Below are 24,106 nucleotides of genomic sequence, written 5' to 3'. Positions count from 1 at the left end.
AAGTGATAATAATGGTAGAGGTAGGAATTTTCATTTACTACATTAGGATGGTTAGCTTTATAGTTTAAAAATTGTCTAATCAGATTTCACTAAAGAAGATGCTTATCAGAAGTTATTTATTAATCTTGCATTCCTTTTCCATTTCCTAGGATGGAGTAGGGGTAGATGAGAAGCTGTCTTTAAGAAGAGTAGCTGTGGTTGAAGATTTCTTTGACATTATCTATTCCATGCACGTGGAAACAGGGCCTAATGGAGAACAAATCAGAAAACATGCTGGACAGAAGAGAACGTACAAGGCAGTAAGTAAAAGAAAAAAGCATCTGAAAATATCTCATATATATTTATAAAGTATGCATTAAGTATTTAATACTTTATATCCATCATAATATAGGTTATAGTCAAATGATATTCACAACTTTAGTTTAGCTATAAAATCTGTATTTTATGTTATGTGTCCTATAGAACATACACTAATATAAGTATTATATTATGTACAGATGAAACCTGCTTATATTGCCCTGACATTCAGGCAAATATATTATTTTAATTTGGAAGCTTCAACAAAGGCTATAACTAATGCACAATGAGCATTACCAGAGTTAGGTAACACTAGGATATATATCATTATTGGATATTATTTATATTTTAGAGTGAAAACTTTTATTGTCTTTACAATAAAAGAACATGTGAACAAAATATTTAATACTCTCTCAATTGAGTAGATAAACATTCTTTTGTGAAATTATAAATAATTTCTCTTATGTAATGATATTTCAGGTCTATCTAGATACTTTAATTCAATATTTTATTTAATTAAGCTATTTTGTTATGAAATTAGATTTAGCAAATTCACATCTTCCTATAAATATTTCACTGTCTTTTTTCAAAAGAGCTACTAAAGCATAAATCTGTGTGCTTCTAATGTGAAAAAATACATTCCATGGACAAAGTAGTGGTTGATCCATAATTAATGAGCCTTTGTTTTTGGCTACTGCTATCTTCATTATTTTCAACTATATTGATACATAATATCAGCCTGGATGCATTTTTTCTTTACAGATACAGAAAAAAGTGTGAAATGTTCAAAGTTTCAAATACAGGTACTTATGTTTGAAAATTAGCTATTGAGCATAAGAAATAGCTTCTTTTCCATAACTATTTTTTGCTATATTGCTAGGGTCATATCAAATCTTTAGAGTTGCATAATAACCCTCAATATATGTTATATTTATTCCCTTATCCCCATGGTTTTGTTTCCTGGCTGTTTCCAAATTGCATGGTATTTGAGCACTTTAGCAAGTTTTCTCACCTAATTCTGCTGATTAAAAATCATTTTTACCTATCACCTTAGGAGATTTTCTATCATTACTAATGATAGTGGGTCAATGTTTTAAAAAAATATTTTGATATAAACTAATATTCACTGAACACACTAATTTTCACTTATCCTTTAGGTTTGAATCCCTGGTCATCACTGGAAAAGAGTAAATGCATTTATCTACTAATGTCACTAACTATGCATTCTTTTATGGTATTTCACTTGTATGAAACAGATTTGTGAATTTTCAGTTTCAGTGAGATTTTTCATCAATGGGATGCCAAAATACAGCATATTAAATTAAACTAAAAGCCTGCCATTTTGTTTTTTTTTTTGCACAGTGGTATGTTATCCAGTATACAATAAGTACTAAAAGCAATATTTACAGTTTAGTCTTTGAGACACCCTCATTAAAACCTTTTTATTGTTGAAGTAATATGACTTAATAATATAGGCCAACATCTTTCTCTCCTTATGTAATTCTGTATTAGCTTTCTTACAGGATTATATGGAATGGAGAGAATCTGATCCATAGTCCATCCAAAACATCCATTTAAATTACTTTGTTATAATATTTGATTTTATATGAACTGTGTAAGAATATTGTTTCCATTATTTTATCAGAGAAACAATTTGAGGAGTGTAAGAAGCATCTCAAGCTTGGTGTATTCCCTGATGAGAATGGATCTTGAACCCAGTTCAAATCTGAATCCCTCCCAATGGTCTCCCTTTATTTCTGTGCCTTTCCAGCATGCATTTATTCCTCCCTGTAGCTACAACTATCATCTTTCTAACATTGTCAAGGTTCCTATTCCTTTGCTGTCTGGTAGATTTATATTATATCCCAGTAGTGTAGGTTTTGTATTCCAAGTATCAATAATTAATTATAGAAAAATAGTCACCTTTTCAAGAAAAATAATGTACATTCTATAAAGTGAAGTGTTCACTTAATAGACAATAAAACTATACAATTTTTCATAGAGCTCTTAGGGACTGTAATGACTCAAACCTGTTAAGTATGTTATTTTCTCTTTAATTTCAACACTGCAACTCATAGAGCATTCTTCATTATTTTCTTCTCTACTTCATTCTTCCTCCTCACCCAATAAAATCAAATACACTTAATCACAAAACTAATCACTAGTGTATTACACTCATTCTTAGTATTATGGTCAATATAGTCTACATTTTTGCCTATCTAGTTTATAAATTGTCACTGTGAAGGAAATGGTTTTTATGTTGGGCTAATATGGGGATATTATTTAGTTTTATATAGCTGCAAGATATCATTCCCCGAAATATCTAGGTGCTTGCATATATTACACATATTTCACCATGATCTGAATTTAGGTACCTGCCTTCTATTTCATAAAAACTTTTCTGGAAATCTTAATAAAATGACACATTTTAGGGATATAAAAAGGCTATCTGATCCCACAACATTACATTTTCGGTCGTGTTTCATTCTGATATCTTTTTTTGCTTTTAGTATGTATGTATGTGAGTATATATGCTACTTATATCATATAATAGGCAAATACACAAACATATCACCTGTAATGCATACCAGTACAGCCATCTCTCGACTATCTCCAGTCATGAAGGGGGAACAGGAGTGTGGACAGTCTAAAATTGAATTTAATAACTATAAACAGAAACAAAATAAAACACTTGTTTAGAGGCTTGGAATGTGTTTTTGTATCTAAAAGTGAATCTGGGAATTTTTGCTGATTTAAGATTTTACTTCAAAGAAAATAGTAAAGCCATAGTATCAAAATCTATCTAAAGAGGACCTGTGACATTTTACTATTTCCCAGTCCTTATACTTACCAAATCTTCCCAGCCACCAAGTGGAAATAAACACCTGTAGCAGCAAGCACCCTAGCATGCCCAGGATGGCCTGCTAACACAGGTTCTTTGATCTGCTTTTAAAGGAAAGATAGCTTTTTAAAGGGATCAATAATCTTCTTTTAATTACATTCACTAGTTCAGGTGAAAGATTAGCACCCTGAATGTGGAGAAAATACAAACAGAAAATACAAGCAGAGAAATCAGCACAAAGAGCAATAGAAAGGGCTCCAGTTATTTGAGTAATAGAACCTACATACACCACCGGATGGGGTAGCATCAAGAAAATCTGAGTAGTTGAGGGGCTCTTAACAAACGGCTACTCAGAGTCCCATCCAGAGAATAAAAAGATCCTTCTCATAAGCAAACCCTCAATGCAAAATACCACCTCAGAGTATATATTCCCTTTTGGCTAATAGGCTCAGAGCCAGAAGGCATCACAACCCTCTTGACTCAGTGCCTAATTACCAAAAGGTGTGAAAGCCTTCCTGCAAGCAAGCTCCTCCTCCTGTAGGCTCTAGATGACTCAGTATGTATCACTGTGATACTGCGAGCTAGGCCAGAGCTCAAAGGAACGAGCCTATTAATGGATGAGGAAGATCTTCCTATTCCATTAACATTACAACCCCTTTCTCTTAGCTGTCTCTCTTCCCCATGCTTAGTAGATCTGGTTCCTGCAAAACTCCCTCTAGAATTTATATTGTTTAAATTTTTGAGTTTGAAAGAGTGTCCCTGTTAAATGCAAAGTAAAAGTAGGCAATAGCAGTAAAACAAAAAAGGGAGCTGTATGCCTTGTTTCCCTAGCAAAGAACAAGTAACTAAGCAGATTTTCACAGGTGAAAATAATATTTGCCATTGATAAGCCATAAATATGAACAAATGTGAGTGATAGTTCATATATTTGCTTATGTGCAAAACTGCTGATTAGGACACTGGTTCACTAACATAACAACTAACTACAGGGCATGGATGAACCAATGAAGCAGTTTAAATAGCTCTGCCAACTGTTATTACAGTTGCAGTCTTCTATGTTACCATGACTCAAAGCTTGAAAGATAAGGGTAGTGCCAAATATTAACCCCTCACTCTTAGCGTAGTCAGGTGCCTTTGGTCTCTTGGAAAAATCCCAGTTTAACCTAGTTTCTGTTTACTTTCTGTCTAAGTGGAAATTGATATTTCCCTGAGTTGCTGAATAGGAAAGTAAAATTTCAAGTTTCATTGTTCCTGGAAGCCTTTGCTGCCTTCCAGAAGAAACTGAAGTATGTACTGAGTTCAGCCTCTTCTCAATCCTCACTTAATATGGAATGTGTTCTTAAAACAACGTTTTCCCCGAAGAGGCAAGAGAGAGGGCAGTGAGGGGGAGTGGGTGACAAAAAAGAACGTGGAAGATGAAAATGAGAGGGGGAAAGGATATAAAGAAACAGAAAGAGGAAGGTGTGGAATATGACATACTAAAAAGGACATATAAAAAAGGAAAGCAGGAGTTTCAAAAAAATAAATAAACATTGATGAAAAGATGAGAAGTGGTAGTATAGGAGAAAAGAATGCTTGAATATGAGTTCAGAAGAAAAATAGAATTTGGCTATAATATTTTCAGGAGTTTTCATTTTAGGGTTTCTTTTTGAAGGTGCTAGAGTGAGAGCACGTACGTGTTCTGCTGATTAAGAGGCAATAAATTCTAACTATAGTGACAAATTGACAAGGTGGACCTACAGAGAACATTTTCAAAAATGTCTTCTTCTTCCTCGATTAATCAGTTAATCATTAACCTTTATTAAGGACCTATCATTCACTAGGCATTGTGCTGGTTTCTATCAGGCACCTCTACAGTAAAGGTAGCATGTTGAAGTTTGATCAGTGGTTTATTGATCAAAGGAGACATCAGCTGGAAGCCTAGGATTGGAAAGAGAATGAGCCAGCCTGTGCAATAGAGAGTGAGTGATCTTATGTGTGTGGGAGATAGCCAGAAAGCTCAAATGAGACAGAAAGAGTCAACCAATGGGCAAAAGATAGGAACATGGGAGAATCAGCTAATGCAAAATGTAAAGTCTTAGGATGAAGGATCTGAGGATCAAAATCAAATGATGAAAATGACAACAGAGATGTCAGAAAAGAATAACTGGGCATGAGGGGAGATGATAGGTAGGAAAGAGATAGACTGCTAAATTTGGGAGTCTAAAAGACCTGGATTTGAATTCTGCCTTTGGCAGTTACTACCTGTCTTAGCCTAGGGAAGTCATTTAATCTTCTTGAGCCCTCGTTTTCTCCTATGTATAATGAGGACAAAAATAGCAGCTACCTCCCAGGGTTGTTCTGAGGATCAAATGAGAAAATAAGAGTGCTTTGGAAATCATAAAGTGCTATATAAATGTGAAGCAATTAGGATTTTTGTTATTATTAAGATAGAGATATGGGGGGAAATGAGGAAAGTCTTACCCTTGACTCTGTCCATGACTCTTCTGTATTGTCTAGATTGTGTAGCTGGAGAAAGAAGTGAAAAAAAAAATTCACAGTTTGAGTGATCCTCATTCTGGGTCTTTTTTCCTGGGATCCTCTGTTGGTAAGAGAACTTTAGCTCTGTAAAGTAATGATTTGTAGTTTGACATGGTACAGAATAAGTAAATTAATTGAGGTAGTACTGTCACTTTTATTATATTGGCTTGGCATGCCAATGAGTAATCAATATTTCTCCATTTGTTTAGATGTCTTTGTGTGAACAGTGTTTTGTAATTGTGTGCATATAGTTTCTGTGTATGTCTTGGCAAGTAGACTCCCAAGTATTTTACATTGTCTGAAATTATTTTAAAAGGAATATTTCTTCTGCTGGGTTTTGTTGGTAATATATAGAGATGCTGATGATTTGTATAAGTTTGTTTTATATCCTACAACTTTGCTAAAGTTATTAATTGTTTTGACTAGTTTTTCAGTTGATTCTCAAGCATTTTCTAAGTAGATATCATATCTGCAAAGAGTGATAGTTTTGTTTTCTCATTGCCAATGTTTATTCCTTTAATTTCTTTTTATTATCACTATAGCTAGCATTTTCTAATACAGTACTGAAAAATAACATAATGATGGAAATTCTTGCTTCACCTCTGATCTTATTGTAAAGGCTTCTACTTTATCCCCATTACAGACAATGCTTGCTCTTGGTTTTAAATAGATACTACTTATCCATTTATTCCAGTATTTTTTTATGTTTTTAATAGAAATGGGTACTATATTGTATTGAAAGTTTTTCTGTATTTATTTATATAATCATATAATTTTTGTTATTTTTATTGACATGGTCAATTATGCCTAAAGTTATTCTAATATTGAATCAGCCCTGCATCCGTATTTTATATCCAGTTCAGTTATAGTATGTGATCTTTGGGATATATTGCTGTAATGTCCCTGCCAGTGTTTTATTTAGAATTTTTGCATCAATATTCATTAGGGAAATTGGCGTACAGTTTTCCTTCTTTTGCTATAGTTTTGCTCTTCCTGGTTTAGGTATCAAAAACTATATTTATGTCATAGAAGGAATTTGGTAGTACTCTTTATCTACTTTTTCAAACAGCTTTTGTAATATTGGAATTAATTATTCATAAAATGTTTGGTAGAATTTGCTTGTAAATCCATCTAGTTCTGTTTTTTTTTTCCTTTAGGGACCTCATTTATGGTTTGCTCACTTTCTATTTCAGAGATAGGTTAAGTGTCCTATTTCTTTCTTTTAATCTGGGAAATTTATATTTTTTTAAATATTCATCTATTTTATTTAGACTATCAGTTTTATTGTCACGTAGTTGGGCAAAATAGCTCCTAGTAATTACTTTAATTTCATTTTCTCTGATTATGTATTCAGTCTTTTCATTTTTGATACTGGTAATTTGGCTTTCTTTCTTTTTAAAAAAGCAAATTAGCCAATGATTTTCTATTTGTTTGGTATTTTAATAAAATCAGCTCAATTTTATTTATTACTTTTTACTGTTAATTTTATTAATTTCTTTTTTAATTTTCATGATTTTTACTTTATTTAGTTGGGATTTTAAATTTATTTATTTTTTTTAGTTGTTGCATGCCCAGTTCATTGATCTGCTCATTTTCTCTTTTATTAATATAAACATTTAGAGACATAAATTTTCCCCTAAGTACTGCTTTGACTGTATTCCACAAATTTTGATGTATTGTCTCATTGTTGTCATTATCTTTAATGAAATTATTGCATGTTTCTATGATTTGTTCTTTGACTCTCTCATCATTTAGGATTAGGTTATTTAATTTACAATTAATCTTTAATCCAAATTTCAAAGGGTCTGCATTGAATGCTATTTTTATGCTATTATGGTCCAGAAAGGGCAAATTTAATATTTCTCTCTTTCTGTATTTGTTTATCAGATTTTTATACCCTAACACATGGTAATTTTTGTGACGGTGTCACGTGCAGCTCAGAAAGAGTTATATTCCTTTCCATTCCCATTCAGTTTTCTCCAGCAGTCTATCATGTCTCAGTTTTCTAAAATTCTATTCACTTCTTTAACTTCTTTCTTATTTATTTTATGGTTAGATTTCTCTAGGTTTAAGAAGAGTAAATTGAGGTCCCCTACTAGTATAGTTTAACTGTCTATTTTCTCCTGAAACTCATTTAATTTTTCCTTCAAAACTTTGGATTCTGTGCCTTTTGGTGGGTATATTTTCAGTATTGATATTAATTCATTGTTTATGGTACTTTTTTAGGCAAAATATAGTTTCTCTAGTTGTCTCTTTTCATTAGGTCTATTTTTACTATTGCTTTATTTGAGATCATGATTGCTCCCCCTGCCTTTTTTACTTCAGCCGAAACATAATAAATTCTGTTCCCGTTTTTCATTTTAATTCTGTGTCTTGTTATGTTTCAATCATGTCTCTTATAAACAGCATATTGTTTAATTTTGGTTTCTAGTCCATTCTACTATTCTCTTTCATTTTGTGATTGAATTCACCCCATTCACACTCACCATTATTACTGGTAAATGTATTTCCAACCGTTTTCTCCTCTTCTATTTATCCTTCTTTTTTTAAACCCTATCCCTTCCTCAAAATTCTGTTTTACTTCTGATCACAACTTCCTTCAATCTATTTTCCCTCTTATTACCCCACCCCACCCTTTTCTCTTAACCCTTTCCCTACTTCCCTAATGGGTAAGATGAATTTCTGTATCCAACTGTGTATGTGTGTGTGTGAGTACATAACATCTAGTGTTATAGGTAGATAGATATCTGTATCTATATCTATCCATCAATCCATCCATCCATCCATTTATCTGTCTATCCTACTTTATTTTATTCTATCTTTGAACCAGTTCAGATGAGGGAAATTCAAGTGTTTGCTTTCTCAAACCCCCTCATTTTGCCCTCCATTTTAAACTCTTCCTATTTTACCTCTTTTATGTAAGAAATTTTCCTCATTCCTTCTCTCCCTTCCCCCTTCTCCCAGTGCATCCCTCTTTCACATTCTTCTGTTTTTCTTTTGAGATCATCCCAACATAATAGACTCACAATGTGCCCTCTGTCTAAATAGGCTCCTTCTAACTGCCCTGATGATGGTAAAGTTCTTAGAGATTCCATGTATAATCTTCCCATTTGAGAAAGTGAACAGTTTAACCTTAAGATCCTTATGATTTTTCACTCTCCCTTTAGCTGTCCATGCTCCCATCCTGCTTCTGTCTCTATGTGAATCTTGGCAAGGTCCTGGGATCTTTGCAGGTTGAACTGATTTCAACATATTCATCCCAGCCTCTATATGAACACATAGAGGCAAGCCTTTTGGTAGAAATTATCAGTCTGTGGTTTTCCATGGAAAATGAGAAGGAAGTCAGATTCATCGATATTATCTTGTCTCCAGATTCTGTTAGAGAATATCTTCCTCGTTGCTTCAATTTTCTGCCATCAGTACTGTGGAAAATCAACACTGGAGAGGTTACTGTATCACACTTACACCTACACATGTGAGGAAAAGCCCCAGGTGGTAGAATGATCAAAACACTCGACTGTCTTTGGCTTTTCTCTTCCCGAGTATTTAGCTTTCCACCTTTACTTGACTCCCTTAGTTCTTTCTGAGAGTCTGAGCTGAAACAGCTTCTGTGACTGCCATTCCTGGCCTCCTAGCTATGTTGGCCAAATCCCTTTTCTCTTTGGATCAGATAAGACAAGTTTGGAATTTTTCAAAGGGGAAAGTTACAAGGAAACCAAATGAAACGACAATCAAAAGCGTAGAAACAAATGTTTGTTCTTGTTGTTAGTTTGTTTTCGTAGATTCCTTTTCCAATATATAACCACAAGCTGGCTTGGCTGGAACACAGCTTCTTGGACAATTTGCCTGAGTCTTATTTTTACCTTTCTTAGGGATATACCTTAGAATGAGTGGTTCAGCCACTTAGCCTAAAATAGATAAGTTATAAACACCCATAGGTCTATTGGGATTTTCAGTCTTTTCCCAAACCCTGTTCTGTTTCCTCATTCTAAATATTAGGGGTGTCTCCGGGGTTATCCTTGCTGACCCTAGAATTTCTTGTATTATTTCTTACCTGAAAGCTGCTTCCTTCATCAGTTCTGCCCTCTCCACTACTCCCCTCACTAGAATTTTTATCACTCTGGATACAGGGAAGTCTCACCTTCTTCCCTGAACATCCATTTTTTTCTTGTGTCATTGACCAGAAGTATGTGCCCTAGATGGTTCCACATTTCAGCATGTATTTATCAAGGATCTACTCTATACAGTGCACTGCAGGAATACAGAGATGAATAAGATGCACACAACGTCTCCTTCATGGAGCTTACAGTCTTGTCAAGGGATAAAACAAGTGTATAAATAATTGTAATAAAAGGCAAAATATATTCAAGTATTATAAGAGATAGAGCAACTAGGTAGTGCAATAGATAGAGTGCAGGGTGTAGAGTCAGGAAGACTCATCTTTCTGAGTTCAAATCCAGCCTCAGACACTTGCTAGCTGTGTGACCCTGGGCAAGTCACTTAACCCTGTCTGCCTCAGTTTCCTCATCTGTAAAATGAGCTGGAAAAGAAAACGGCTAACCATTCCAGGATCTTTGCTGAGAAAACCCCAAATAGGCTCATGAGGAGCTGTTATAACGACTGAATAAAGACCAAACCAAACCATAAGAGGTATAAATAGGTGTTACAGAGACTCATAGGGTGAAGATCCAGTTTGAGACCTCATAAAGAAGGTATCAGCTAAGCTGGTCCTTGGAGGATGGGTAAAATTTTGACAGGGACATAAGGGGTGAAGGGATTTTTCCAAGCACTTGTTAGATTTCTGTGACACACCTTCTTCATCTGATATCAATCAAACAATCACTTATTAAGAGCCTACTTTGTATCAGACACTGCGCTGAGCACGGGACAGGGATGCTTTACCAGTCTTTACCTTCATGGGGTTTACAGTTTAATTGGTGAATACCATCAAGGCCTAATCGCTTTAGCAGGCCATAGGTGGCTTTTACTGTGGCCATACTCTTCTTTGGAGCTTGCCTGTATTACAGAGACAAGCATCATTCCTTCCTGCACCAAAGCTCCAATCCTCTGTTGCAGGGGTGGGGAACTTGTGACCTCAAGGTCACCTGTGGTCCTCAAGCATGGCCCTTTGACTAAATCCAAACTGCACAGAAGGATGGATGTTTGGATTCAGTCAAAGGGCCACCACACTTGAGGACTGAGAGGGCCACGTGTAGTCTCGAGGCTGCAGGTTCCCCACACCTGCTCTGTTGGATAACTTTCTAAGTTCTTTTTTCATATTTGTAGAGCAGTAGTGCCCCAGTGACTGGGAGGTCCAGAGCTCAATGAAGCCTTTCCTTGCACTTCTGAGGTTATCTCTCTTTTCTTTTTTTTCATTCCTTAGTTACCCATCACAAAATAGCTCCATAATACTGCCCCTCACATACTATACGTTCCCACCAAAGAGGCCTGATTTATGCTTCCTGAATATGGCATTCTATCTCTGTCTCTATGCCTTTGCCCAGGCCATACTTTGTTTCCCTTACACACTTCTGCCTCATGGAATACCTAGTTCGCTTTAAGGATCAGCTCCAATACCGCCTCTCACATGAGGGCTTTGTGGATCTCCCCGGTTAGTGTTCTCCTCTTATCACCTAGTAAATTACTTTCTGTTTGCTTAATGTAGTGAAGAGAGAGTTGGCCTCAGAGATAGGAAGAGCTGGATTCAAGTTCCTCTTCTTACATATACTGGATATATGACATTGGGCAGGTATTCTAAGCAACTTTCTAAGACTATATATAAGCTGCAGAAAAGGTACTGACCCACCTTGGTAGGGGAGATTTTCTCGTCTGTTTTCTAAACTGAGGAAATCATAGTTCAAACCTCTATCCCTATATTTTGTATTTATAGTATTTATTTGGGTATGTGTTGTTACACCTGGTAGGATAAAAACTCCCTGGGTGAAGGTACTGTTTCATCTTTGTCCTTGTATACCCAGTACCTAGCAAAATGCCTGGCACATAGTCGAGTAATAAATATTTGTTGAATTAAATTGAATTGAGGTCAAAATCAATAACAATTATATAATACTCATAAGAGTGAAGAGGGATGGCTAGATCAGTATTCTCCAAACTTTTTTATCATGTATCCCTTTGAGTCATTTTTTATCATTCACTCTTAAAATAAATGTGTATTTATTTTAAAATTATATGCACATACTTCTTTTTATTATTTTTAAAATATATTTATTTATTTTTAGCTTTCAACATTCACTTCCATAAGCTTTTGAATTTTAAATTTTCTCTACCTCCTTCCATACACCCTCCCCAAGATGGCATGCGATCTGAAATAGCCTCTACATATACATTCATATTAAACATATTTTCACATTGGTCATGTTGTAAAGAAGAATTAGAACCAAAGAGAGGAATCATGAGAAAGAAGAAACAAAATGAAGCAACAACAAAAAAGGGAGCAAATAGTGTGCTTCAATTTATATTAAGACTCCGTAGTTCTTTCTCTGGATGTGGATAGCATTTTCCATCATGAGTCTTTTGGAGTTGTCTTAGAGCCTTGCATTGCTGAGAAGAGCCAAGTCTGTGAAAGTTAGTCATCACATAATGTGGCTGTTGCTGTGTACAGTGTTCTTTTGGTTCTGCTCCCCTCACTCAGCATTAGTTCATAAGTCTTTCCAGGTTTTCCCGATGTCTGCCTGCTCATCATTTCTTATAGCTCAATAGTATTCCATCACATTCATATACCACAACTTGTTCAGCCATTCCCCTGTTGATGGGCACCCCCTCAGTTTCCAATTCTTGGCCACCACAAAAATAACTGCTGTAAACATTTCTGTACATGTGGATCCTGTTCCGTTTTTTATAATCTCTTTGCGATACAGATCTAGAAGTGGTATTTCTGGGTCAAAGCATATGCACAGTTTTATAGCCCTTTGAGCATACTTCCAAATTGCTCTCCAGAATGGTTGAATCAGTTCATAACTCCACCAACAATGCATTATATACATATACTTCTAACTCTGTCCCACTGAAAAGAAGAAGGAAGGAGCAGTACATTTCTTCATAGGTCATTGCTCTGGAGCAGAGAATGACTTACAGTGGCTACCAGCCATAGGTTGAGGTAATCTGGTGAGGAAGGGAGGCGCAGAAAATGAGTATCCTTCAGGCTTAGGAAGAATTTCCCAATGGCACTTGCACAGATACTTCTATTGGTACTTGTGTAATGGTTAGGTTATCAGTGTTTTGAGGGGCTAGCGTGGAAGAGGGGAAGTTGGGCACTTGAGCATTTGAGGCAAAGAGCACATTAGGGGAGTATGGGACCACAATCAGTGGAGTGATGTGGTTGTTTGGGAGATGATCCCCATGACTGGCTCTTGTGGGAAGGGTGGGATGTGCGTCATCTTTCCACCTTCAAAATTATTATTTGATCATATTCTTTTGGGAAGTTCATGCCCTGCTCCCCTTAGGTTTACACCATAACTTCAGTTTTGGAGACTACTAGGGTAGACAAGAATTAATATGAAAAAGAAGGGAATTTCAGTGGACTATAGGATTAATAAAAATTAATAGCATGATAGAGCACTAAAATAATATATATATATATATATGTATGTATGTATGTATGTATGTATGTATAATGAAAGTCCATACCAAAAGAAGTGAGTGGTATTCCTCCTGTATTCTGCCTTGATCAGAACACATTTGAGGCATTGTGCTCAGTTCTGGGTGCCACATTTTTGGAATGACATCAGCAAGCTGTAGTGTGTACAGAGAAGGATTAGTAGGATGGTGAAGTCATAGAAGATGAGGACATTTAGCTTGGGAGGAGTATAATAGCTGTCTTTCAGTCCTTCAAAGGCTGACTGTCACATGGCCTGAAGCAAATGCTTTGCCTTGTTCTCCTTGGCTCCAGAAGGGATAACTAGGAAAAAATGGATAGAAGTAGTACCAACACAAATGGAAAAAATTCCTATTAAAGCTGCCCAAGAGTGGAATAAGCTGCCTGAGACTTAGCGTTTCTCATCACTGGAGGCTAATCAAGGAGAATGTGGACTGAGAAAGAGCCATTGGATTTGGCTGCCGAAGAGATCATTGGTAACTTTGGAGGGAGTGGTTTCTGTGGGATGATAAGGTCAGAAGTCGGATTCTAAGCTTGACAGAGAGCACAGAATCTCAGAGATGAGAGGGATCTCAGATGTCATCTCGTCCAAACTCTACCTGAGCAAATAACCGAGCAAATTGAGGAAATTATTTTCTCAGATAAAGTTTGGACAAGGTGATATCTGACATCTTTCTCATCTCTGAGATTCTGTGCTCTCGGTCACTGCTTACAATCTGGTTTCTTACAATCTGGCTTCTGACCTTACAGAAACTGCTCTCTCCAAAATTACCACTGATCTCTTCAGCAGCCAAATCCAATGGCCCTTTCTTAGTCCTCATTCTCCTTGACTTCTCTGCAGCCTTTTACATTGTTGATCACATTCCCCTTTTCGACACCCTCTACTCTTTAGATATTTTTAGGATGCCGTTGTCTCCTGATTCTCCTCCTACCTATCTGACTGCTCCTTCTTTGTTTCCTTTGCTGGATCATCATCCAGATCATGCCCTCTAATCCTAAGTGACCCTAAGGATTCCATCCTAGGTCCTCTTCTCTTCTCTCTACATTATTTCATCACTTGTTCACAGCTTTAGCTCCCATGGATTTAATTACCATCTGTGTGCTGATGATTCTCACATCTACCTGTCTTGCCCTAACCTCTCCTCTGACCTCCAGTCTCACATCTCCAATGCCTTTCAGATATGAACTGGATGTCTAGTAGACATCTGAAACTCAACATGTCAAACTTTGCATTCATTTTTTTTCCCTCTCAACCCTCCCCTCCTCACCTTCCCTGTTATTATAGGGGGCAGCACCCTCCTCCCAGTCTCCCAGGCTCACAACCTAGAAAGCATACTGGATTCCTCATTATCTTTCACTCCTATATTCAATCTGTTGTCAAGGCCTGTCAGTTTCACCTCTGCAGCATCTCTCATGTACACCCCTCTTGATACTGTCCTCTTGATACTGTCACCACCCTGGTATAGGCCCTTATCACCTCATGCCTGGACTATTGCTAAAGACTGCTGATGTGTCTACTTGCCTCTCTCCTCACTCCAATCCATCCTCCATTCGCCTACCAAGGTGGTTTTACTAAAAATGCAGGCTTGACCATGTCACTCCCCTACACAGTAAACTCCAGTGGCTTCCTGTTGTCTCTAGGGTCAAATACAAAATGCTCTGTTTGGTATTCAAAGCCCCATTCATAACCTAGCCCCTTCTTCCCTTTCCAGTCTTCTTATACCATGCTCCCTAGCATGTATATTCTTAAGTCCAACGACACCGGCCTCTTGGCTGTTCCACAGAAAAGCTACTCCATCCCTTGACTCTGGGCATTTTCTCTGGCTGTCCCTGGTACCTGGAATGATCTCCCTCCTCAACTTTGCCTATGGACCATCCTGGCTTTCTTTAAGTCTCAGTTAACATCTTGTGGGTGGTTCTGAAATTATGGTTGGCTTTATGGGGCAGTGCAATATGATAGATTTGCCCTTTCCTAAAGTACAGATAAAGTACCGGACTTTAAAGTAGAAAGACCTGAGTTTATGCCCTGCATCTGAAACATGGGGCAGCTAGGTGGTACGGTGAATAGAGGGCTGGGCCTGGAGTCAGGAAGACCAGAATTAATGTTCAGCCTGAGACACTTAATACTGTGTCACCCTGGGCAAGTCACTTAACCCTGTTTGCCTCAGTTTTCTCATCTGTAAAATGAGCTGGAGAAGGAAATGGCAAACCTCTCTAGTATCTTTGCCAAGAAAACCCCAAATGGGGTCACAAAGAGTCAGGTATGACTGAAACAACTGAACAACAACGGTAAAAAATCTGAAACATATTTGCTCAGTGTTGTCCTGGGCTGATCACTTCATCTCTTAATGTTCTAGGCAGCTTTATAAAATTATATGTTGTAGAGAAGTAACTTGTTTTATTAGTAGTAGGAGTGTCCTTATTCAGACATAGGTCCAATCTGTATCCCTAAAATACATTTAACTTTGACCGGGATGTGATACATTATATAGCCTATTCATGTATTAATTTGTTGTTTCTCTCCTGTTGCCTCTATCTACTATCTAAATATTCTGATCAGAGTTGCTCATTTTAGGGTTGCTACAAGGTCAAGGGTGGGTTTGTGGCTGTTTTATCTTTTTATCAAGGATGACTTTATATTGATTATAGACTCTGTAAGTCATATGTTGGTGGCCTAAAAGAATCTACTGCCCAAACATACTACTTTTCTCCTGTCATTCTGCCTTACATTCTGCTATCATGAATTCAGTACTTTGAATCAAAGCAATATCTGCTGCTGCTTTAAATACATAACTGCCAACAGGAAGGAACAACATATTAAACTATAAGTGAAAATAACAGTTTATTGTTGAATTTTTAAGATTTGAATTTTTTAGTAGTTTGTTGTTGAAAGAAGAAAACAAATTCATTTATATAATCTCTTACTTCCGTAATAACTAGCTGAGATCAAGGCCTAGAAGGAATGGGATTTTTGATAGCAAGCACTGAAAAAGGGGATTTTGGAGAAAGGGGCTGTGGGGGAGTGCCAACCTAGGAAATACATCAAAATGATGGATGCCAAGGCAACCAAGAATCAGCTAATCCTGAAGAAGCTCCAAATTAATATTTAGTTTACACACACACACACACACACACACACACACACACACACACACACACATGCACATACACACACATACACACACATATACATGATACAAAATTAATTATATACATAAATGCATGGTGGAAATTAATTGTATGTAATTATTTTTTGAATATACATATACCTTATACGTATGTCATACATATTTCTTTTCAAAACATTCCTTTTACAAAGGCACTATTCAGATAAATATTGCATGCTATCTCCTTCCTTGGCAAGATAAATGATTAGGTAATATTCTACATACAAAGTGATAGCTACTACCAACGTAAGCCATACAACATGGGTACTCTCTTCTTCCCTCTCAACTCTCCAAAACAGCATGCAAAGATGTATCTAAAGCAATAGGACTTAGTAGAACCATCTTGCAAAATATTTCTTGGGGGCACAAAATTAAATTTTATGCTACTGCCTAGATGGGATCTCATTATGCGGCTTCTACTATTTTGACACCTACAACATAATGTTAAAAAATGCTGCTGCATATGGTAATATGAAATGAGATCAAGAAAGTATTCTATAGAGGTGTTTCACATTTGTTTCAGAAAATACTTTGACACAATTTTTCCTAATGTGACAACTTTTGAGATGGAGCAGTTATATTGCTTTCTTTCTCTCCAGATGTTTACTTCCCCCCAAGCAACACATCACAGACTGATTTCTCTCAAGTCTCCATAATCCAACCATGGGTATCATTTCTCTGAGTCTTGAGTCAAATTTACATACTTTGGGGATCTCTAGTTCAATTTGATTGTTTCCAGTACTTTTGCCATCGTGTAGCCATCTGAAGACATAGGTTTTATGCAAGTAGCACATTCTATGACTAGTAAAATATAAATCTCCTTAAGGACAAAGGGTATTTTTTGTTTAAATTAATCTTTGTAAATGCTGAGTGAGTGAGCGGAGCAGAGCCAGGAGAACGTTGTGCACAGCCACAGATATGTGGATTCCGTGAGGACCAACCCTGACATACTGCGCTTCTCTCAGCAACCTAAAGGGGCAAGGACAACTCCAGGGGACTCACGATGGAGAATGCTATCTTCATTCAGAGAAAGAACTGCGAAGTTTGAATACAGTCTGAGGCACACTACTACATGCTCGCCTTTTCTGCTTCTCTTTTGTTTTTGGTTTTGGGGTTTTTTTTTTGTTTTTTTTTTTTTGGTTCTGTTTCTTCTTTCTCATGATTCATTCCATTGGTCAAAATTCTTCTCCACGACTTGACTAGAGCATAAATTAATTCAATGCGAAGTTATACATGACAGTTATATGAGACTTCATGCCGTCTTGGGGAGGGAGGGGGGAGGGAGGGGAGAAAAACTGGAACTCAAAACTATGTAGAACCGTGTGTGGTAAACTAAAAATAAATTAAAAATAAAAAAAAAATTAATCTTTGTATCCCAAGCACATAGCACAATGTCTTACCGACAACAGACAAGCAATATATTATTTCTTAACTGAACAATTGCACACAACTATTAATACCCAAGTCATCTATTTCTCCATATCTGATATTAGATCTAGACATAAAGCACACAGCATTAAATTGCAGTTACAGTTTAGGACAAGCCTATCATGTTAAGTAACTGAATAAAGTGAAGATAATCAGACTGTGTGCTGTACCAGACGTGTAGAACTTCTCAGGGGGGAAAAGTAAAATTTGGTGTCACAACAATTAAGTTTGTTAATGAAGCAGTATTAAAGCAGTGTAATATTGTGGTTCATTGATGTCAATCGCTTCATTGTCCATGAAGGTCTGGATAGAGTCATCGAAGGGGAAAAAACATTTAAACTACAAGTCCTGTGATCCTCAGAAATTGGCTGTTGGGGGCTTGAGAGACAAAAGAATATGTAGAGTTTAAAGCTATTAGAGTGAAACCAGAGAAAGAATTGGGTGAAAGCAAAACAACAACAAAAGTCTCGTCAGCTGGCATACGCCACAGTCAGCATCAATTCATATATATATATTATTGGACAGTATCCTTCCATTCCTCAGACTAGTCCCTGTCTGCAGGTTAAATATTTCGTGAAATTTCATTTGCTTTTCCAGCTTAACTTGATGCTATCAAATGATGTGGTGTATCGTGTACCAGGTAATCTGAAAGAGCTAAAACTCGTGGGAGTACTTTTGGAAGAGCGTGACCCCAAAACCATAGAACTGAAGGTAGCAGCAAGGATAATTTAGTCCGCTCCCCTCATTTTGCAGATGAAGACACTGATGGCAAGAGTTTGAGTGACTTGTCTGAGGACACACCACCAGTTAGTGGCAGATTCATTGGAATTATATTCTTTTAGGTCATTCGTTGAAGTTTTGAAATTAAAACATAAAACCCCTTTGCATTATTTTGGAGTTCTATCTAAAAATATTCTCTTGCAGAATTTACACTCCAAAATGAATATGAAAAAAGCATCAGGATCCAGTAGTTTAGCGAATCAGGATTTGGGGGATTAACATGAAGGAAGCACAAAAGGTCTGAATTTAAAAGGTGTCAGAGTTGTTTTGTGTGAAGTGGTGTTTGAAGGAAGTGGTGTTCTGAGCTACATTTTTGTATTAGCTGGGGGGATAATGGCCCCGCATATTTAAATTTTATATTTGGTCATCCATGACACTGATAGTATACTTAGGTCCTTATGGCTTTAAACATTCATGATTTACCGGAGCTGAATATGTTACCAATGAATAGCTATATAATGATGATGAAGATGATGATGATGATGATATAGTTATTTAAGGTTGGCGAAGCATTTTACATATATTATTTTATGTTCATAGTAACTCTGGGAGATAGTTACTATTATAATCTACCTTTGACAGATAAAGAAACTGAGGAAGACAGAGGTGAGGTGACACACCTAGGGTTACACAGCTAGTGTCTGAAGTAAAATGTGAACTTAAGTCTTCCTGACTCTTATCAAATAAGCTACCCAGTTGCATAGCTATATTCATTTTAGTAAAAAGAATGGATAATGATTTTTGGTTATGTAATCCACTTTAATAAGCATTTGTATATTCTTAAGAGAATCTGTATAGTCAGTTATCTCTACACAATATATCAGGAAAAAAATTTATCCTAATTGTCATAATGAACTAATTATAAACTTTCTCTTGTTAAGGACCTAATCACTTTGATACCTAAAGAGGTATCAAACATCTAATATCATCCTTCTTAAGAATCTAGTTTCTGTAATATCAGCTGTACATGGTTGTAATATAAAGATAATTTGGAAATTATGATAACACAATATGAGCTTTTTCTAACATGTAGCAAGTTTTAACAAAAAATATGCTGAAATATGTGTTTTAGAAATTAGAAGTTGTGTACAAATGTTATATTGTATTAACATTTACTACCATTTTTTCTAAGCATGATTATTACCTTCAAGTCCATAAAGGACACATACCTCCCTGGACTCAGTGGCAATGAAGAACCTACTACTACCTAAGAATATGCCATCTACCTACTTAGAGTATTCTGTCATGGCAAAAGCATGACCTTTTAGAAATTGTATAATATAGCTGTGCAAGAATCACATGTTTTGCTCCAAAGTAGCCAAAAATTTTAACTTCTATGCTAACATTCAGCATGTGGAAAAGCAGACTTGCAGATGGAGGAGTCGATCCCTAAGGAGGCAGTAAGAGTTTTGACCTGATCTGTGTTATAATCCCAGGAATAGAGGTGCTGAGTAGCTGAACTTTGTGTGTGTGTGTGTGTGTGTGTGTGTGTGAGAGAGAGAGAGAGAGAGAGAGAGAGAGAGAGAGAGAGAGAGAGCATGTATGTGCACATCTCCCTCTCCTATAAACCATTGGAGTGGGGGTTAGAAGAACTGGGTTTGAATATTGGTTCTAATACATGCCTGTTGTATGTCCATGGGAAAATCACTTAACCTTTCTGAATGCATTTGCTTATCTATAAAGTGAATAATAATACTAGTGTTACCTACCTCATGAGTTTATTTGGAAGAACAATATATGTGTCTGTGTATTATCTATTTGGCTTCCAGTATATCAGTTAATCATTATGAAGACTATGTGGGGTTTGGAGCAGGTGTATAAATATGGGGGTTTTGGCAAGATAGCATCGATCATCCATGACACCAATAGTATACTTAGGTCCTTATGTCTTCAAACATTCATGATTTACCAGAGCTGAGTATGTTACCAGTGAATAGCAATATAGTGATGATGAAGATGATGATGATGATGATGATGATGATGATGATGACGATGATGATGATAAAGTTATTTAAAATGTGACCTGGGGAAGATATAAATTGGGTTAGGAAGATTTAGGACAGGTAGGCAGATAAAACATTCATAAGATGGACCCTTTTTTGCCCTATTGATTTTTGCTTTTACCTCATTGTTTCTGAAGCATTCTCAAATAGTTTTTTTTTTTTCAGAATCACCAAAAAAGGTGAAGAGCAGTTTCCCTTTTGTGTTGTCAGTAACTTGACCTATCTCCTGTCTTATTAATGTCAATATAAAACTGTTCCTGGCTGCATTCAGTGTGGTGACCATTAGCACTGTTTCTTTGGTGTTTAGTTTATGAAATTCCTATTGTCCAGGCAGAAATATTTCGAAAAACATCTCGCCACAAAATCCAGAAGTTACTATGTAGCAATTTAGCAATTTTCTTCTGCTATTCATGTTTGCTCAAAGACTGAGAAATGTAATTTGGCATCCATTGGGTGGGATTTTCAAATTTGCATACTAGTTGGGAAAACAAGTACAAAAATTCTAGGAGACTTTTACTGTAAAAGTTCTGTCAGTGGCATTATGTGAAAACGGTGGACCATACTGTTTATGTAGGTCCTTATAATTCAAATAAATGGTTTCTTCCTAAGTTATGAATTGCCTTGTTCAATTTTACTTAATTTTAAAATAATTTATAAGAAATTAAAATGTGTTGCAACTTATGGGCACTGATCATACAACTCTTATTACTCTGAATTTTAACAGTTTTAACTCTTCAGAATCAATACTATTTCTTGAGTAGCAGCTATCAATTAATAATCAATGAGTATTTTTAATCACTGTGCTAACTCCTGAAGATATAAAGAAAAAAGCAATAAAAATTTATGCCCTCAAGAAGCTTGGATTCTAAAAAGGGAGTATATATATATATATATATATATATATATATATATATATGTGTGTGTGTGTGTGTGTGTGTGTGTGTGTGTGTGTGTGTGTGTATACATATATATGTATATACATAAACCAGTTGGTACAAAATAAATACTAGGCAGATGGAAGGTAATCTCAGAGGGGAAGACACTAGCATTACCAGAAGCATACAGCTGTTGAAAAAGATGAGATTTTTATTTCAGGAAGAATCTTGGGATCACTGAATGTTCCATACCATTTCCCAGATAAATTCCAGCTCACCTTTTTTTATTAAATTTTGAACGTAGCTCATTATTTATTTCTGTCTATTCAATACAAATATAATATACGATTTTCTGGTTTGCTAAATTGGACTCTCTTTGGATGATTCTAAATAATTATCAATCACTAATTAATAAGTAATCATTATTAATATGATTTTTCCATCCTTGGAATTTTTTAGTTGCTTTCACTGCCTAATTGATACAAAGATATCATAAACTATTTTGATAAAAATATCAAGATTTTTTCTAATAATAACTAGCATTTTTATTTGTTTTTCCAGGTGCTATACATGGTAAATCATTTGATCCTCACAACAACTCTGTGAAATAGGTCATGTTATTATCCCCATTTTACAGATAAGGAAATTGAGACAAACAGAAGTTAAGTGACTTCCCCTGGGTCACACAGCTAACAAATGTCTGAAGCAGGATTTGAACTTAGGTCTTCCTGAGTTCAAAGCCAGTATTCTATCTACTGCAATACCTAGCTTTCCCTTTTCTTTATGGTAATTTCATGTCAGCCAGTAAAGAGGCACACAGCAATGGGAATATAAATTTCTTTTTGCATCTTTGAAAAATCTTTTTTAATTGACCTATTAGACTGGTAGATCAAAGATAATGCTTTAGATGTAGCATTCTTAGGTTTCAGAAAATAATTTTAAAAATTCCTCATGCTCCAACCTTTCTAAATATGTTAATATAACTAGAGACAGAATTCTTCATTGAACATACTAAAAATTCATTAATTGGTTCATGTCAGCTTTGAGGAATGTCAGTTTGAATATTCCTGGAGTCTAGCTATCTTAGGCTTTGTGCTATATAACAGTTTTTTATTAATGTCTTGGATGAAAGCCTTGATGACACACTTATCAAATTTACAGATGAAACAAATTTGGGAAGGATAGGAGACAAAAATCAGGATCCTAAAAGCTCAGTTAAATAGAGCAATGGTCCAAAAATTGTCATAGAAATTAATGTAAAGTCTTACATTTGAGTTGAAAAAATCATATTGATAAGTACAAAATGAGAAAGGATATATGGATAAAAATGAATGTGAAAAGAGATATGGGGTTTTAATGTACCACAAGTTCATCCTGAGAAAAGTTTAACATGGCAGCCAATAAAACTAAGTGATCTTGGGTTGTATAATATCCTCATTATGGTACTTCTTTAGCCTGAACTCACATTTGAGGATTGAGATCCCGAAGAATGGGCTACTTCCTCAGGTACTGTGGATAGCCTTATAGTTCTGTGTGTCTGAGACTATATTTCATGAGCCCCCACTGGTATGCTTTCCATTATTAGTCATTGTAGTAGGCTCAATTACTTCTTTGTCAAGAAATGACACAAAAACAATTACCTCCATAAGAAGCTCTAGGGGTGGGGAACTTGCAGCCTTGGCACCACATGTGGTCCTCTAGGTGCTCAAGTGTAGCCCTTTGACTGAATCCAAACTTCACAGAACAAATACCCTTAATAAAAGGATTTGTTCTATAAAACTTGGATTCAGTCAAAAGGCCTCACTGAGGACCTAGAAGGCCACATGTGGCCTCAAGGGCCACAGTTTCCCAACCCCAGAAGGTGGTGTAGTGAACAGAGGGCTATATCTGGTATCAGGAAGGCTTGAGTTCAAATCCAGCCCCAGACATGTAGTAGTTGTATGTCCCTAGGCAACTCACTTGGCTGCTGTCTGCCTCAGTTTCTGCACTTGCAAAAATTGGGATAACACTTACTTCCCAGAGATGTTTTGAACATAAATGAGATATATTTAAAAAACACCTCACAAACATTAAGATGCTATGTAAATTCAATCAATGCACACGCATATATAATATGTATTATTATTACTATCAGTCAGACAATAAACATTTATTAAGCACCTTCTAAGTGTCAGGCACTGACCTAAGTACCAGATTGTTGTTGTTTTGTGGACATTCATGTTATTGCTGTTGTTCCATTCTGAAGAACAATTTGGAACTACGTCCAAAGGACTATACAACTCTGCATACCATTTGACCCAGCAATACCACTATTAGGTCTATATCCCAAAGAGATCAAAGGAAAAAGAAAAGGGCCTAGTTGGACAAAAATATTGATAGCAGCTTTTTTTGTGGTGGCAAAGAAATGGAAATTGAGGGGGTGTTCATCATTTGAAGAGTGGCTAAATAAGTCATGGTATATGATTGTGATGGAATACTATTGTGCCATAAGAAACAATGAATATGATGGTTTCAGAAAAACCTGGAAAGACTTCTATGAACTGATACAAAATGAATTGATAAGAACAAGGAGAATATTG

The 24,106-nt window shown here is 36.1% G+C and overlaps 1 protein-coding gene across 5 annotated transcripts in view; it reads left to right on the top strand.

Moving 5' to 3' along the window:
• NOL4 (nucleolar protein 4) overlaps positions 1-24,106 on the top strand; it is a 455,220-nt gene that overhangs the window by 91,064 nt on the left and 340,050 nt on the right. For 4 of the 5 annotated variants that reach the window (XM_036762303.1, XM_036762298.1, XM_036762279.1 and 1 more), the window contains exon 2: positions 150-299. In XM_036762303.1, coding sequence (XP_036618198.1) covers positions 150-299 — 150 coding nt within the window. Of the gene's footprint in view, positions 1-149; positions 304-1,035; positions 1,101-24,106 lie in introns of all 5 variants that reach the window. The other variant, XM_036762292.1, reaches the window with a different exon arrangement.

This window comes from Trichosurus vulpecula, chromosome 1, assembly GCF_011100635.1.
Source record: "Trichosurus vulpecula isolate mTriVul1 chromosome 1, mTriVul1.pri, whole genome shotgun sequence".
Taxonomy (NCBI): Eukaryota; Metazoa; Chordata; class Mammalia; order Diprotodontia; family Phalangeridae; genus Trichosurus; species Trichosurus vulpecula.
This window is presented reverse-complemented; position numbering and strand designations above follow the sequence as displayed.